General features: G+C 46.9%; 1 protein-coding gene across 2 annotated transcripts in view; it reads left to right on the top strand.

Annotated features, from left to right (window-relative positions):
- Positions 1-15,449, top strand: part of NR3C2 (nuclear receptor subfamily 3 group C member 2) — a 292,733-nt gene that overhangs the window by 195,369 nt on the left and 81,915 nt on the right. For both annotated transcript variants that reach the window (XM_036031871.1, XM_028520129.2), the window contains one exon: positions 13,519-13,635. In XM_036031871.1, the coding sequence (XP_035887764.1) occupies positions 13,519-13,635 (117 nt within the window). The remainder of the gene's footprint in view (positions 1-13,518; positions 13,636-15,449) is intronic.

Here is a 15,449-nt window from a genome sequence, read left to right as displayed (position 1 = left end):
CACTGAGCCGTGCCCAGACCTTCCAGTGCTGACAACAGTTCCAGGCGAGGAGCCGAACAAGAGTCCCTTCCATCTGCCGAGGCCTTGTTTCCACCTCTGAGGTCTCAGTGGATTTGCCGGTTGGGCAGAAATGAATGAAATGTGATCACTAAGGACCCCGCCCACAGACATTTTTGATTCTTCAGGGCTGTGCACACATCCACTTTGAGGTCTGGGGTTTAGATGTGCATCTGGATCGGGCAGAAAGAGGTGCATTGGGGGTACGTGTGTTTGCCATCTCGTGCACCTTTCAGCTGAGGCTTAGACCCATAGGGTCGCTCTTCCAAGCGTAACAGCGGTTCGTGGCATTTCAGTGTACAAGCTGTCCCTTAGCAGCAGCCTACACGTTTTGCTGCAGAGATTCTGCTCTGTTCCATTCTGCCCTCTACGTATATGTAGCTTAAGGTATAGATCACCTCAGGGAGTGTGGAGCCACAGAGAGAGCGGGTGCTGCTCTGACAGCGCTCCCAGTGCGAACGCCGGCTCAGCCGGCCCCGTGCCGTGGCCTGTGTGTGTCTCCTTTGACGGAACGGGGGCAAATTCGACCCCTCCTACAGGGTCCACCCCCACCAGACTTTTTGATTAAGGATTAAATTATGTGATTGGCAAAACACCTGTCACATAACAGGAATTCAACAAATGTTATTTCCCTGCCCACTGCCCTGAATAACTTATTAGTTTATCTAGATAACAGATGTTTTTGCATAGTGAAGTGCAACCATGTTAAATTCCTAGCGTTGAATGTGTGTGGGACGTAAGTCACTCCTCCTGAAAAAAATGTTCCTTGTTCCTTGCTGATAAGTTACTTGTCTTTTCTTACTCACAAAGTAATAAATATTTCTCAAGGTTAAAAGCTTATAGCAGTTGGCTTTTATCATGTATTATTTTTTATTGTCTTTCCCTAAAATATGCAGGATGCCAAAATTTTAAGTCCTGATAATTAGAAGTTATATATATTTTTTTTTAATGAAAAAACTATCACCTTTCCCACTGAGTAGAATGTTTATTGGGAATTTTGTGTGTACCACACGGGAAGAACTAAAACACTACAGGGGGGGGGAAATAAGTCCAATCTCACTTCTAAATTAAAATCTTAGAATCCCGAAAACATAACTTCAAAAGATTTGTGTTTCGTTTCAAGGTGGCAAAGGCAACCTGCACTTACTTCTCCGGTGAGTCGTCCCCCCACCTGGCATTTTAAAGCACGTTAATCCGGGCTCACTCATAAAGCCCAGCAGCGGGGGAGCATTGTTCATTGGTTTATTGTGGGCAGACCGGACCGGTTCAAACTGAGCAGAGGAAGTTAATTATCAAATGTTTTAGCTTGCTCTGACAATGAGTAACCAGTTCCCGTTGGACACCCTCTCGCTCACCGTGAAACGTGGTGAGGTGTAGGGCGGGGCGGGGGACGGGCAGCCGCCCGTCAGAATCTCCGGTGCCAATGCGGGAATTTGCTGGGGCTGCCCTAATCTGTTTCCCAGGTTGCTCGGACTGGTTCGCGAGCAGTTAAACAAGGTTATGTAAGCGACATGTGATGCAGCCCAAAATAGTGACTGCAAACACGGGCTGCTGTTGCTGGGCAGTTGTCAACTGCTTTAAAAAAAAAAAAAAAATCCTCTAGCAGGACAACAAATGGACCTTTAAAAATGAAAGAGAGATTTAAACCGCAAGTTCATTTAAAAGGCGATTCGGGGGACTTGCCTTTCTGAAAACAAATGCATTTATGTATTGAGAAATGGAAACTTACACTGTACATACCGTCTGATTATTCTGGGGTGTCCATCGGGGTAGTGAAGCAAAGAGGTCTCTTAAAAAGTTTGGCTTCCTGCTAGAGTGCAGAATTCCCCCATTTTCATGAAAAGTAGCCACAGAGCCATCCGATTTGCTCGTGGCTTTGGGCATGTAACAAATATTGAACAATCTACCATCCAGGTAGTGGTAAACATTAAACTCTTTCCTAAGTTTTGGCTCCTTTTAGTTAAATGCTCTTGTAGCTTCATGCCCAACTACTACAGAAAAAGGCGATGGTGGGTAGACATGATAAATAAGGGCAGGAATGATAGGGAGTTGTGATTTACGTTACAACTGGAAGGAATCTCAGAGCTCACCCCGTGTGTCTGCTCACCGTACATCCAGGACTCTCCGTCGTGCTGACCATGAAGCCCAGAGAGGAATATTAATCTGCAACGAGAGGACAGTTTGCAGTTTGTTTTTTTGTTTTTACCCTAGAGGCTGTTTTTTGTTTGTCCCTGGACATGAGTGTTTTTGCACGTGTTTGGGGAATTTGCAGCCGTACAAGCTGAGTAATGAAGGAATAAAAAGGCCGCTATGGCAGATCTGATTCAGGAGGATTCTCAGTCTCCCCAGGCCTCTTCCTGTGAACTTAAATCAAGTAAGTTCGGTTCACATTAACTCATCAGGAATCCAGCACAAAAATTCAGGCCCTGCATTCTAAGGCTCTCTTTATCCCACGGGAAATAGGGTCCTCAGCATGAGAAGTTAGAGAGCAATATCAGAGTTCAAATACAAGATACAGACAAAGGTACTAGAAGGGTATTTGTGATTTTTTGTGGACTAAAGAAGGCAGTTTTCTTATTTGTAAAATAAAGACTTTGGATTAAATTGGAAAAAAAAAGGTGTGAGGAAGAAAATTACATGTCACATAACATGGTAAGCATGACAATAAGGTTTGAGAGGAAAACAAGATTCTATGCTGAAATTTCTCGACAGCTTGTAAAAGGGAAGAAAACAAGAGTTGAAAGTAAATCTTGACTGTCATCAAGGTCTGCACCCCAACAGTTGTATCCCCACAGTGACCACACCCTCGGGGCTCCCTGCCCTTTCACAAGGTGCACATTTGGGGGGTCTGGAATCAGGGAGTGAGACTCCAGGAAGGGGGCGGAGGGGACCGTGGGATCCTTGTTTCAGGACTCAGGCTGGGGAGCTCAGTGCTGTGTCCCTGTTGCAGAGATCTGAGTGGCAGGGACCCTGGTGCTGTCGGGCTCTCTCTCCGTCTCGAAGGCCCCTGTGAAATACCAGCCATCTCCCCACCCGGGCTCTGAACAAGTTGAGAAATGAGGGAGTGGCTGGAGGAAGATCAAATACCAACTTCAGGGGTGGGTAACTAAATTGAAGGGTATGACTTAGTGAGAAGAGCAAAAAAAGTGGGGGGCTGCCACCCAGAATTAGACACAGGGACAGGCTCCCCCAAGACCAGAGGCTGCATCTGCTGCTCCGGCAGGAAGAGGAGGCAAGCCGGTCAGACTTATTGTTCCCAGACTGACTTAGTGAGGGCAGAGTGAGGAGAGGAGAAGAGAGAGGCCTGACATGCGGTGTGCATCCAGGGAGCTGCCTCCACCTGGTGGGGAACATCAGTGGGAGTAGGGGACAGAAGGGGTCCCCCCCTCTAGGAGGCCCAGTCTGAGGCCCCGGGCACAGCCTACTGGGGAATGGGAAAGGATCCGGGGTGCTGGGTAGGGGCAGATGTGGATGTTCATCCTTCTTCTTGCCAGTCAGTACCCCCGCCATCTGTAAAGGGCAGTGCTCCCGGAGTGTCGTGACAAGTCAGGCTTTCAGAACACAGAATTGCGGGCGTTCCGATTAGTCCAGAGTCGCTGTGATCTCCCGCCTGGCTACACACCTGCTCCTTTCCCGAGAGATCCTGAGAGGTGTTCATCGGTGTTCACCACAGTCTGGGGGCTTCTAGGACCTGTTTCTTTCCCTGTACAGTTTTGCCCGAAAAAGTCAGTATTCTACTTGACGAAAAGAGGCTACCCTGATTACCAGCCACGCTTCTGGCTTAGCTCCCCCGTGAAGTAAAAGAGGCTAGAGGATCCTTCCAGACGTAGTCAGAGGTGCAGAACACTGCTGTGGGGCAGAGGGACATGGGTGCGTCATTGAACCATGGGATCCATGGAGCCAGAGACAGGCAGCGACAGGACTCCCTCCAGAGGTCAGACGTCAAGGGGCAGTGGGGGAGATGGGCTCAGCGCGGCCTCAGCCCAGGGTCACCTCCAGACAGGGAGGGGATGGCTGGCTGCGTGAGACACGGCCCATCTGCAGTGGGGCATGTCCCTGAGGAGGGTTCAGGACCGGCCTCTGTGTCTGTACCTGTGAGTAGAGATACAGCTATACAAAGCGGCCAGTCTCCAGCGTCTTTCCATTTTGTTGAAATAAGCCGCAAAATACATTATCCTTCACACCACAGGTGGCAAACACAAGGTCCGTGGGCCGAATCCGGCCCTCCACCTTGTTTCTACCCAGCGGCAGCACCCACCGAGCTCCTTGCCCCTAGTTAGGGAGTAGTTACATTGATATAGTCCTAAAATTACATCTGGCCCTTTGAAGGCAACCTTGAGGCCGCTGTGGCCCCTGGTGACAATGAGTTGGACACTGCTGTTTCACACCAATAATAATAATGATGAGAAAACACCAAAAAAAAGTAATGGTCCAACCTTACTATGTCAGATGGCTCCGATCCAAGCTTTGCTTACTTTTGCTGCAGTGGCCATAACTTCCGCTAAGTCCGTCTTTGAGATCTGCACACCTGCTCACCCACCCTCACTTTGAGGAAGGTACCTTCGAGTTTGCCCTTGAACGTTTAAGTAGAGAAGGGTTCTGGGATGCGGATGAGATCATCAGGTCTGTGATTCTGAAGGACACCTGCGCAGCTCTAGGGAGGAGGGGGGCACGGGGCCCCCATGCCTGTGTGCCCAGAGGAGCCGAGGTTGCCAGGGGAGATGTCGCTGCTGGGTCCGAAATGGGGGACAGAGTTCGTGTAAACCAGAGTGGCTCTTCTTCTTCTGCTTCGGCATATTGAAGTCCACGTAAGAGTTCACTGTTGTAGAAAGCTTTTAAATTAAAATGTAAGAATCACTTGATTCAGAAGTGGGGAAATAGAGGCAGGTAGTTACAAGCGCCTTGAAAGAACAAGATGCAAGTGTCCCGATAATAGCGACACTATGGTGTGTTGGGCTCTCCTGGGTGCCGGAGGCTGTCTGAGTGCTTTCTGTGCTGTGTGCTCCTCCTCAGGACAACTCTCGGGTTAGCACTCGGAGAATACCCGCCTAACAAATGAGGACACTGGTGTACAAAAGGGTTACGTAACTTGTCTGTGGTCCCGCAGGTAGTAAATAAGCAGGGATTCAAACTCAGTAATTCAGAAGTTTAACCGAGACGGCCAGCAATAAGGGGACACAGTCCTGGTGGACATGCATAGGGTTCAAGGGAAGCGCAGCAGAGAAGCGGCAGCCCCTGGGATGCATTGGATACCGAGGTTTGCTGAGGGATGGGGGGCACCGGAAGGGGTGTCGGTCAGGGATGGTTGTAGCTTTTAGGTGGGACTGCAGAGGCTGGAAGGGGCTGCATGTGGGGCGGGGGCCTCAGGCCTGATTTGTGCACATGGAGGGTCCAAAGTGTCACGCTCAGGTGGGGACATCCAGTGGGCAGGAGCATGTGTAGGTCTGGAACTCGGAAGAGAAGGGCAGGCCCAGGAGCCCCTATGGCACCGCAGCCCCTGGACGTCCTCTGGCTGCCACAGCGCAGACACTGCTCACTCCTCCTCTGTGCCTTGGACTCCCGGGCTTCAGCCGACCGGACCGGCTGCCCGCTGCACGATCAGCTGTGTCTCTCTCTGCCTTTCCCTGGGCTTGTCCTGTGCCTGGCACGTCTGTGCGTCTGTCTTCTCCACGATTCACACCCACAGCATTCTTCAAGGCTTACCTCAGGTGCTTTTTTCTCTGGGAAGCCTTGCTCAGCCCCTCACTCAGCTACAGTCACCTCTTTCCTTAAGGTCCCGCCACCTCAGCTGCACGTGAGTTACCTGGATCCGTTACATTCCCCCGCCTGCCTCATCCTGCCCCCTGGAACGGAAGGTCTCGGAAAGAAGGGGTGATACTTTGCCCCTTTATATTTTGCTTTAAGAACCTTTGCTGAATGGAATTAAATCGTCGTCTGGGAACCCATCTTAAATTCCAGAACCTCTTTTTCTTATTTCTGAGGACCTTGGTCCTCAACCTGCTTGCCCCTGAGTACCTGCTGCCCCCACCCACTGTCACCCTTCAAGGCGCAGTTTCCCTAACGGCCCCTGCAGAATGGGACTCAGTCTCCTGGGTTCACCTTCCCTTCTGCCCCTGAACAGGTGTGCCTGCTTACGTGTAAGAGTTTTCACCTTAAGTAACCCTGGAAAGCGGGGTATGGGGTACAACAATACAAAGAAGTTATAACTTTCCAGCACCCTGCGTCTCCCATATGGTGCTGGGCCCGAGTCTGGGGTTCTTGGCTGAGCTGCGGGCAGGTCAGAGCCCCGGCTTTTTGTCCTGTTTCCCCTGGGGATACGATTCTCCATGCGCACACCCTTGCCAGCTCTTAGAAAGAGTTAGGGCTTCAAGGTGGGATCAGGGCCTAAGAATATTTGTCTTGTCTCAGGTGGGCCCTTGCCAGCCGAGGCCTTCCTGACTCAGTGGGGGTCTTCGCACCCACAGGATGTCCTTTACTCGAATTTAATGAAGAGGCGACTATAGTATGTCTGTTCTTTGGATTTTCTCGTGCTACTTCTTTTTTAGTTCTAAGACTGAGCTATCCAAAGAAATGATAAATGATAACGTCACTATCACCAATTTTTTTTGTTTGAGTCCTCACCTCAGGCCAAGCTTTGTGCTTCTTCTTGCTTTATACGTATAAATTTGAATCTGCCTAGCAAACTACAGTCAGCATTGCTATGTGCATTTTATAGCTCAGGCACCTGAGGTTAGGCAGTGTGACCGAGACTCTCCCAGCTCCCTCTTGACTGAGGCAGGCCTGGAACCAGGTGTCTGGTCCCAAAGCCACACCCTCTCCCCTGGGTCTTCCCCTCCTGCCTTCGGTGTGGCCACCTTTTCCGTCCTGATACCGGGGATGCTTCAAGGCCAGACCCATGTGTTACCCCATCTGCAGTTTCTCATTTGAGATCAGCCCAAGTGTAACAGAAAGTTGGTTTTTGATTTCAAATTGAACGTGTTTTAAAAGACGATTTCTAACAAGCCCAGTGACTTTTAAAATAACAAGATTAATTTTTAAACACTCATGAATATATTCCACAGTTAAAATCAATACCATGGTTGGAAACAGCAGGAAAAAAAATGATACTTCAGTTTCTTTCTTTATTTTTACATTCGTCTTTTTTAAGTCCACGGGCATTTTCCCTTTGATTTGAGTCCTTCCAGCTTCCCTGTGTGTGAATTTATGTTACACACGTGCCAGCTGCGCTTCCTGGTGCCCCGTCCAGAGCGACTCTCCTCTTGGCAGCTCCGAGTTTTCCAGAATAACTGGCCGCCTCTTCTCCGAAGAGCTGCCGCTGCCTCAGGAGGCACGCAGATGGCCGAGTGACTCAGGCTCCCTGAGGCCTGCTGGGCAGATGTTCCCTCTGAGAGTGAGATACTTCCACATCCCAGTGACTGGAATGGCTTTGGTCCACGGCATCCTAACCCACCTCAGTGGAGGGTGAGGAGGACTGTAGGTCTAGGGCCGGGGACACCAAGGAGGTGCCCTCGTCCTGCTTGGGATGCTGGTGCTGGTTTAAGCTGTGCCTGCCCTTCCCAGAACCCTCTGCTGCTCCCCTGCAAATCCCCAGAGCTGTCTGTCCTAACGTGTGTTTAGAGGGAGACCAAAAGGAATGATACTGGAGACGTGGCACCAATGATCGGTGCACGTGAGCCCTTTGCGAGCCCGTTACTCAGGAGCCAGAGGCCTTACATGTGTTTGTGTTTATGTACACAACAGACTCCACGCACGTGCAAGTTCTGTATGTCACCCATGTGTTCACTTCATCAGTAGCCACGCGTCCACTCCTTCTTTCAGCGTGTATTCACAAACAGCTGTCTGCCAGGCAGTACGCTGTTTGTGCTGTCTCTCTCCTGCCTCCCTTAGCTTACAGAGGAATTCCTCATGAGCGTGCAAACAGATTGTACACTCGCTCATGGACGGATTCTGCAGACACTAGCAGAGTGTCAGGGTGCCTGTCGTTGAGTGCTCAGCGCCTTCGTATGAATGTTACCCTTTGAAGGGATATTTTGGAATCTTCAAATCATATCCCGTTTTCTTGAGGCTTCGATTTGTTTCCGTGTTTGGCGATGTGCCTTTTTTTCCTCTGGAATTTCTATTGCAGTGCTTGCGACCAGCTAGCTAGACAGAACTTTCTCTCAATTGTCATGAGAAAAAAAATAATTATAATCTGTTTGAAAATTGTGGGACATTTGCACTTCCCCTATCAGCTTTTAATTTATTTAGTTTCCGATTTTTTGTGCAGACTCATGAGTGTGTATGCCTCTTTGAGTACTTGCATTGGTAAAATAAGTTGTGGGTTTTGGGACTTGGGGGCGGGGCGGGGCGGGCACTGGACTGCACTTTTTATTGAAGTCACCTGAGATGTTTCTTTTCTTCTGAAAGGAAATGTGTCAGATGCTGGTGACTTCTAGTTAGCATTTTGCAAAGTTTAATTATTTATGGGAAAAGCCTTAAAGTTTATCTATTAGAATTAATTTATCCAAAGAAATCAATAATGTAAACGGTTTAATACTTCAAAGAGAAGCTTATATAGATGCTGAATTTTATGTCCGAATTTCCCCTTCATGGAAGTAATGTCCAGTGAGGTTTCCCACATATGTCTAGCTCTTTGCTTTCTGGGCACAAGATAAGAGTCTAATTCCTGCCCTCTAAGACTGAGCGGGGGGATCCTTGGACTAGATCCGAGTGGCTTCTCGGCTAGAGCCTTGGGTTCCCTCGGTCGGGTTCAGCAGGCGCCTGCCCTGAGACTCAGGAAGCTGTGTGGTGGCAGCCGCATCAGCCTGGGGCCCCGGGGCGAGAGGCATGGAACAGAATTCCCAGCCTCTGTGCTGTTTCCCAATTCATTAGTCTTTACAAAGAACCAACTTCTGGCTTCTGGTTTTTCTCTACTGCTGTTTTCTTTGTCATTGATTTACACATTTTTATTTCATTCCTTCTGTTTGCATTGGGTTTAGTTTCTTATTTTTTGAGTTTCTTAAGGTAGAATCTTAGATCCTCCATTGTAAACCTTTCTTCTTTTTTAATGTAGGTATATAAAGCTAAAATTATTTTTGTGAATATGATTTAGCTCTACCCCACAATTTTTGTTAAGTGTTTATTATGATTCCGTTTAAAATATTCCATCGTTTTCCTTGTGATTTCTTTCTCCAACCCATAAATTATTTAGAAGTATGTCACTGAATTTTCAATATGTGGTTTTTCTAGGTATCCTTTTGTTATTGATTTCTGATTTCGTTCTTTTGTGGTCAGAAAACACGTTGTGCATGACTTCTGCCCTGGCGTAATTTGAGACTGACTCTATCGTGTAGGGTGCGGTCTCTCTCGGGGAACGTCCCATTCACCCTGGAAAAGGGCATGTGTGTTGTGCAGCTGTGTGACCTAAGTGTTCATCAGATCCAGGGGTTTGTATGATACTGTTAAAATCCTCTGTATCCTGATTAGAAGGGAGCTTGCAAAGGTCCAGCTATGATTTTGGATTTATCTTTTTACCTTTAGTTTTGTCAATTTTTGCTTAATGTATTTTGAAGTTCTGCTATTAAATGCATTCATATTTAGGATTGTCATGTTATCAATTTAATCATTACAAAAGGACATACGTTATAGTTGGCGATATTCTTTGTCTTGAAGTCTACTTTGTCTGGCTTCAATATAGCCACATCAGCTTTCTCATGTTTCTTATACTTTACATTGTATATAGGTGTCCATCTTTTAACCTTCAACTTGTGTGTGCCTTTATATTTATTTACCTACTGGGGGTAGCAAAGCATTTAATTTTATTTTGCCTTTATATTTAAAAATGCATCTGAACACACACTTGAACCTTGCTTTTTTAATAATCCAGTGTACTATCTTTGACTTTTAATCAGAGTGTTTAGGCCATTTACATTTAATGTAATTATTGCTATACTTGGGTTTATATCTATTTTCCCGTTTCTTTGCCTTTGGTTCCCTTGTTTTTTCCTTTTCTGTCTTTGTGTTTGTTTGTTTTCACTCTGCCATTTTACTTCTGTCCTGTCTCTTAAGCTACATGTCTGAATGTTATTATTCTAGTGGTTGCTTACTGGCAGTATTTCTGAAACATTAGTGTACATTGGAATCACCTGAAAGATTACATAAAACATAGACTTCTAGGTCCCACCCCAGAGTTAGCAGGTCTGGAGTGGGGCCGGTGAAGTTAAATTTTTGAAAACTGCTTAGGCGATGCTGGTGCTGTTGTCCAGGGACTGTCCTTTGAGAGCGTGGCTCGAGGGATGACAGGAGGTATTCTTGATTCGCAGTCCTCCCTGAATTAGTTTCAGGGGTAGCATTTCAAGTCTCCCTTCAAGTACAGTGTGAGAAATGTACAGTAGTGGAATCCCATGGGCATTCCGTCCTGTTCTTTCTGCTGTGTTCGCAGGTATTTGACTCAACACATTTGTTAAATCTCGTAATATATTCTTCTTGTTTCTGTTCTAAGCAATCATTTGACTTTTAAACAATTTAAGAAAAGAAGGTTTATTTTGACTTTTACCATCTACTATCATTTCCATTCTTTTCTGTGCATCTAAATTTCTATCTGGTATGTTTTCATTGGTTATCCTGAGTTGACAGTCTTTAAAGACAGTATCTGCTGTCTTCTGGCCTTAATTGTTTTGATTTTAAAAATTAGTTATTATCCTTATCCTTATTCCCTTTTATGTAATGTATTTTATTTTGCTCTGGCTGCTTTTCAATATTTTTACATTTATTTTTATTAATTTAACTATTTCTGCCATGGTGTTTTTTGGGGTTTTTTGTGGGGGTTTTTTTTAATTTACTTATTGGGGCCTTTGCTAAGCTTTCTGGATTTGCAAGTTGTTTTTATTCAAATTTGGAAGTTTTCCTACTTTTTTTTCTCACCTATGTTCTTCTTCCCTTCTGGAACTCCAACTGCACACACATTACATTACTTAATGCAGTCCCGCAGTTATTTAGTCTTTACTTATTGGTCACTTCTGGGTAATTGTCTGCACCTACCTGTACTCACTAAGAGCCTTCAATTTTAGAATGTCATTAGATTATTGTAATGGTAGGGTCTCATTTCTTCACTTTGATAGATTTCCTGAATCCATTACTGGCTTTTTTATTAGTATTACTAAGATTTGCCATAATGTTACTGAAAATGTGCTCCAGATTAAATTATTTTAATTGCATTAAGCAATGCCCATTATTTTTCCTGAGTATTTTCTGTACTTAGCAATGCTCCACCAAGCGAGTGTGCTGGCTCCAGGCTGCAGGGAGGCTTTGGAGCCTGTTCACTGCTCTGCAGTGAGACCCCCTCTCTGCTCTGCAGTGACCCTCCCTCTGCTCTGCAGTGAGGCCCCCTCTCTGCTCTTCAGTGACCTCCCTCTCTGCTCTGCAGTGACGCCCTCTCTGCTCTGCAGTGACCCCCCCCGCTCTGCAGTGAGGCCCCCTCTCTGCAGTGACCCCCCTCTCTGCTCTGCAGTGACGCCCTCTCTGCTCTGCAGTGACCCCCCCCCCGCTCTGCAGTGAGGCCCCCTCTCTGCTCTTCAGTGACCCCCCCCCGCTCTGCAGTGAGGCCCTCTCTGCTCTGCAGTGACCCCCCCCGCTCTGCAGTGAGGCCCCCTCTCTGCAGTGACCCCCCTCTCTGCTCTGCAGTGACGCCCTCTCTGCTCTGCAGTGACCCCCCCCCCGCTCTGCAGTGAGGCCCCCTCTCTGCAGTGACCCTCCCTCTCTGCTCTGCCCACGTTTGCACCAGCCCGTGACTCAGTCCTTAGACCCTTCTCCTTCCAGTCTGTGCTCACTCTCCGTGTGGTCTCACGCAGTCTCATGACTTAAAGTAGTGGCCACAGGCTGACTCCGTCTCCAGGCCAGACCTCCCCTGACCCCAGACCCGTGTATCTAACTGCTGGTCTGACACTTCCACTCAGACACAGACCTCTCACACTTGACATCTCCAAGACTCAGCTGAGGTCATCACCCACAAAACCCACGTTCCCACTGTCTTCTCCTTTTTGATTTATGATGTTTCCATTTTTTTACATTTTTCAGCTCAAGCATCTTGATGCCTCTGTAACTCCCCTTTTTCTCTGGTCCATCAGCAAATCCTCGTAGCTGTCGCTTCAACTGCACTAGAATCCGTGCACTTCTCCGTGCTGTCACTGCTACCACACGGGCCCAGCCCATAGGTCACGGTGAATGCCTCCTCCCTGCTGCTCCCCCTGCCCCTCTCCTTGGTCCACTCAGTCCGTGGTCAACACAGCAGCCGGGGGATCCTGTTGAGTGCAAATCACATCAAGTCATTTCTCTGCCCAGAGCTCCCTAAGCCAAAAGTTGAAGTCTAATGTGATCTATGAGGCCCTAACATGAGCCGAATCACCTTGGCTCTTTCTCCTCGTCTCCCCTTGCTTTCCACTCATTCCGTCCTCACTTTCCCACTCAGCTGTTGCTGACACACGCCAGGGAGCCTCCCGACCCCGGCGCCTACCTCACTGACTTCTCCAACTAACTATCTGACTACCTGGTGTGTTTTCCCAAGACATCCACAGTTAGCACCTTCATTTCCTTCAGCTCCTTCATTGAAAATCACCTTCTGGTGAGGCCTCCCCTCTATGCACTGTTTCTCAAATGTCAGCATTTGCCTGCATCCTCCTACACCTGCATCGTGCCACACACCCCTCCCTGCACTTTCTCCCCCGGACTGCGCTACCCTACCCTGCGCTACCCACGCGTAGTACGGACTACGGCATGTGTACACTGTGCCTAATGACCTCCCCCGTTTCTCCCTCCCCACAACTGAGTGAAAATCAATGAGATCAGGGAACTCGTCTATCTTACTAATTATTGCATCCCTAAAGTTTCTAACTGTGCCTGGTACCTACTGGGTGTTTTGTAGATTTTTTTTAAATAAATAAATGAATAATAGAGCTAGGCCGCAAGTTTACATGTTGCCAGTAGATGCCACTCTCAAAGCATATTCCCACATCTGAGGGCTTTTTCCCCGTTTCATCTGCAGAATGAGATAGACATTCTAAATAATAACTGTACGATCTGAAAAGTGTCCTCATGGAAATCACGTTCATGAGAGGTGAGCAGGCACAGCAGACCAGGTCAGTGCCATCGAGGTGTCTGAGCGAAGTTTGCACCATCGCCTGAGAGGCGCCACGGGGCCAGCGGAGTGTTTAACCAGCGGGGGAGTGCAGCTGTCCTCCTGTGAGGACCTGCTGAAAACAAACGTAGCGCTAACCTTCCCGGCTGTGGTCTGAAGTCTCGGCGGCGTGAAGCCGACCGTGCCTGAGCCTGTGTTATCTGTACATCTGGTTTCCCTCCTGCGTCTCTGAAAAGAGATGTCAAGGCAAGAAAGAGGAAACCTTATATTCTGAGTATTCGTGTTAGTATTTATATTAGTATAATGGGCTTTATTTCAACAATTGTTTTCTGTTGTTTTTTTTAATTCAGGGCAACACAACTATTTATGTGCTGGAAGAAATGATTGCATCATTGACAAGATTCGACGGAAGAATTGTCCTGCCTGCAGACTTCAAAAATGTCTCCAAGCTGGAATGAATTTAGGAGGTAAGTTTTGTACTTTTAGGTGAATAAAAATTGTTAGTCTGTGATATAATACCTCTGGGCTCTATACCCAAAAATTTAAGATCAACTAACATGGAGCCAAGACTTTTAAAACTGTAAAACGTTTTTGGAGACAAGTATGTCTTAACAGGAATTTAAAAGAAGTTTGACGTGTCTGTGGTTCTAGTGAAGTTTTCAACCCTGAGTGTGCAGAAGTTTCCAGAACAGGGCACGTAACCAAAACCAAAACCAAAATGAATGACTTTTTATATAGTATTGTACCTACCAGTTTTTATTACCATACCTGTTTATAAATAAGACATCCATGTGATAACATTAATCAGGCAGGATCACATTCCTAACCCCCAAAGTAAATGTAATAAAGACAGACTTACATGAGAAAACTTTAAAATGTTACAGGAGCTCACCATGACGGAGGAGGGGGAGGTAAAAGACTTGAACCAAACACAAAAGCCCACAACATCTGTGGGTGGAAAGATTCAGCCTCCTAAGGAGATCGGTTTTTCCTGAATTAATTTGTAAATATAACAATCCTAACAAAAACACCAATTCGTGATTCTCAGTTCCTAAAGAACAACCAGCAAAATCCTGGAAAAGAAAAATAATGAGAATAACTCACTCTCCCACATAGTAAGACATGAGCTACAGCCACAGTCATGAAAATAGCCAGTGTATTTGTGTGCTGGTGGTGGTCAGATCAACAGAGAGTCGAGGCGTAGGTCTGAATAGTAAGAGAGTTTGTATGTAATAAAGTTGGCATTCCAGAGCAGTGGGGAGAGGGTCAACTTCTCCAACAGGAATCCTGACAACTGAGAAGCCATCTGCAAAATGAGAAAGTTGAATCCAACTCTTACTGCTCCCCAAAATTAATTCTGGGTATTTGAAAGATTTAAACTTTGAAATATAACTACATAAGTATTAAAAGAAAACATGGATTTAAAAAAAAAAACTACTCTCCAAGTAGGGAAGACCTTTCTAAGTATGAAGTAAATGCAGACGCTTTGAAAGAAAAGAATGGAGCACTACTTACAAACCAAATGTTACTGCACATGGTAGCTGGGCCAGGGGGGCCCACATTGGGTAAGAGGGATCAAGAGGGAGGGTTCTGGAGCCAAAATGCCTGGTGGGGACTCTTGTTTGCTACTTCCCGACTCTGCAACCTTAGGCAAGTCACCGTGTTTCTGTCTTTCCTCACGTTCCATTGGCATTGACGTGCCCTTACCTCCCAGGCGGTGGTGAGGATTAACTGAGCGAGTGTTCAGTGAAAAGAACACAGTCACCTAGTCCATGTCCGTGGTGGGATAGAAGGTGGCCGCGCTCACTGCAGTTTCTGTAGCACTTTTACAGATTATCGGAGCGGCATTATTGCCCCCGATGCTGGTGATGGTAACCCTCACGTGCTTAGAGAAGTGAAGTTCTTGCCCAGAGATGCCACAGCCAGTGGGGTGACGTGGCCAGATCGTGGGTCTGGGGATCCTTGGTCTGGTGTTTCTGGTCTACCACACTGCTGCCCTGTCCCAGTGCTCACATTGTCACAGCCGTGGCACGGAGGAGCACCTTCTGGAGCATGGGAGTGAGGATTAGGGGAGGTCAGTCATTTAAAATCGAGATGACATAACTGGACAGCCTTTGGTTATAAAGGGAACTCAAAATCAACGTTTTAGATCCGTTGTCTGTCTTTAAACACACACCTCCCTTACACTAGGAAGGTGTTTTTAAAGTGTGTGTTTATAATTTTATATAACTTCAGAAATATTACATAATATGTTGTCATGTAATAGAAATAGTACCATTAA

Source organism: Phyllostomus discolor, chromosome 8, assembly GCF_004126475.2.
Source record: "Phyllostomus discolor isolate MPI-MPIP mPhyDis1 chromosome 8, mPhyDis1.pri.v3, whole genome shotgun sequence".
Classification (NCBI taxonomy): domain Eukaryota; kingdom Metazoa; phylum Chordata; class Mammalia; order Chiroptera; family Phyllostomidae; genus Phyllostomus; species Phyllostomus discolor.
This window is presented reverse-complemented; position numbering and strand designations above follow the sequence as displayed.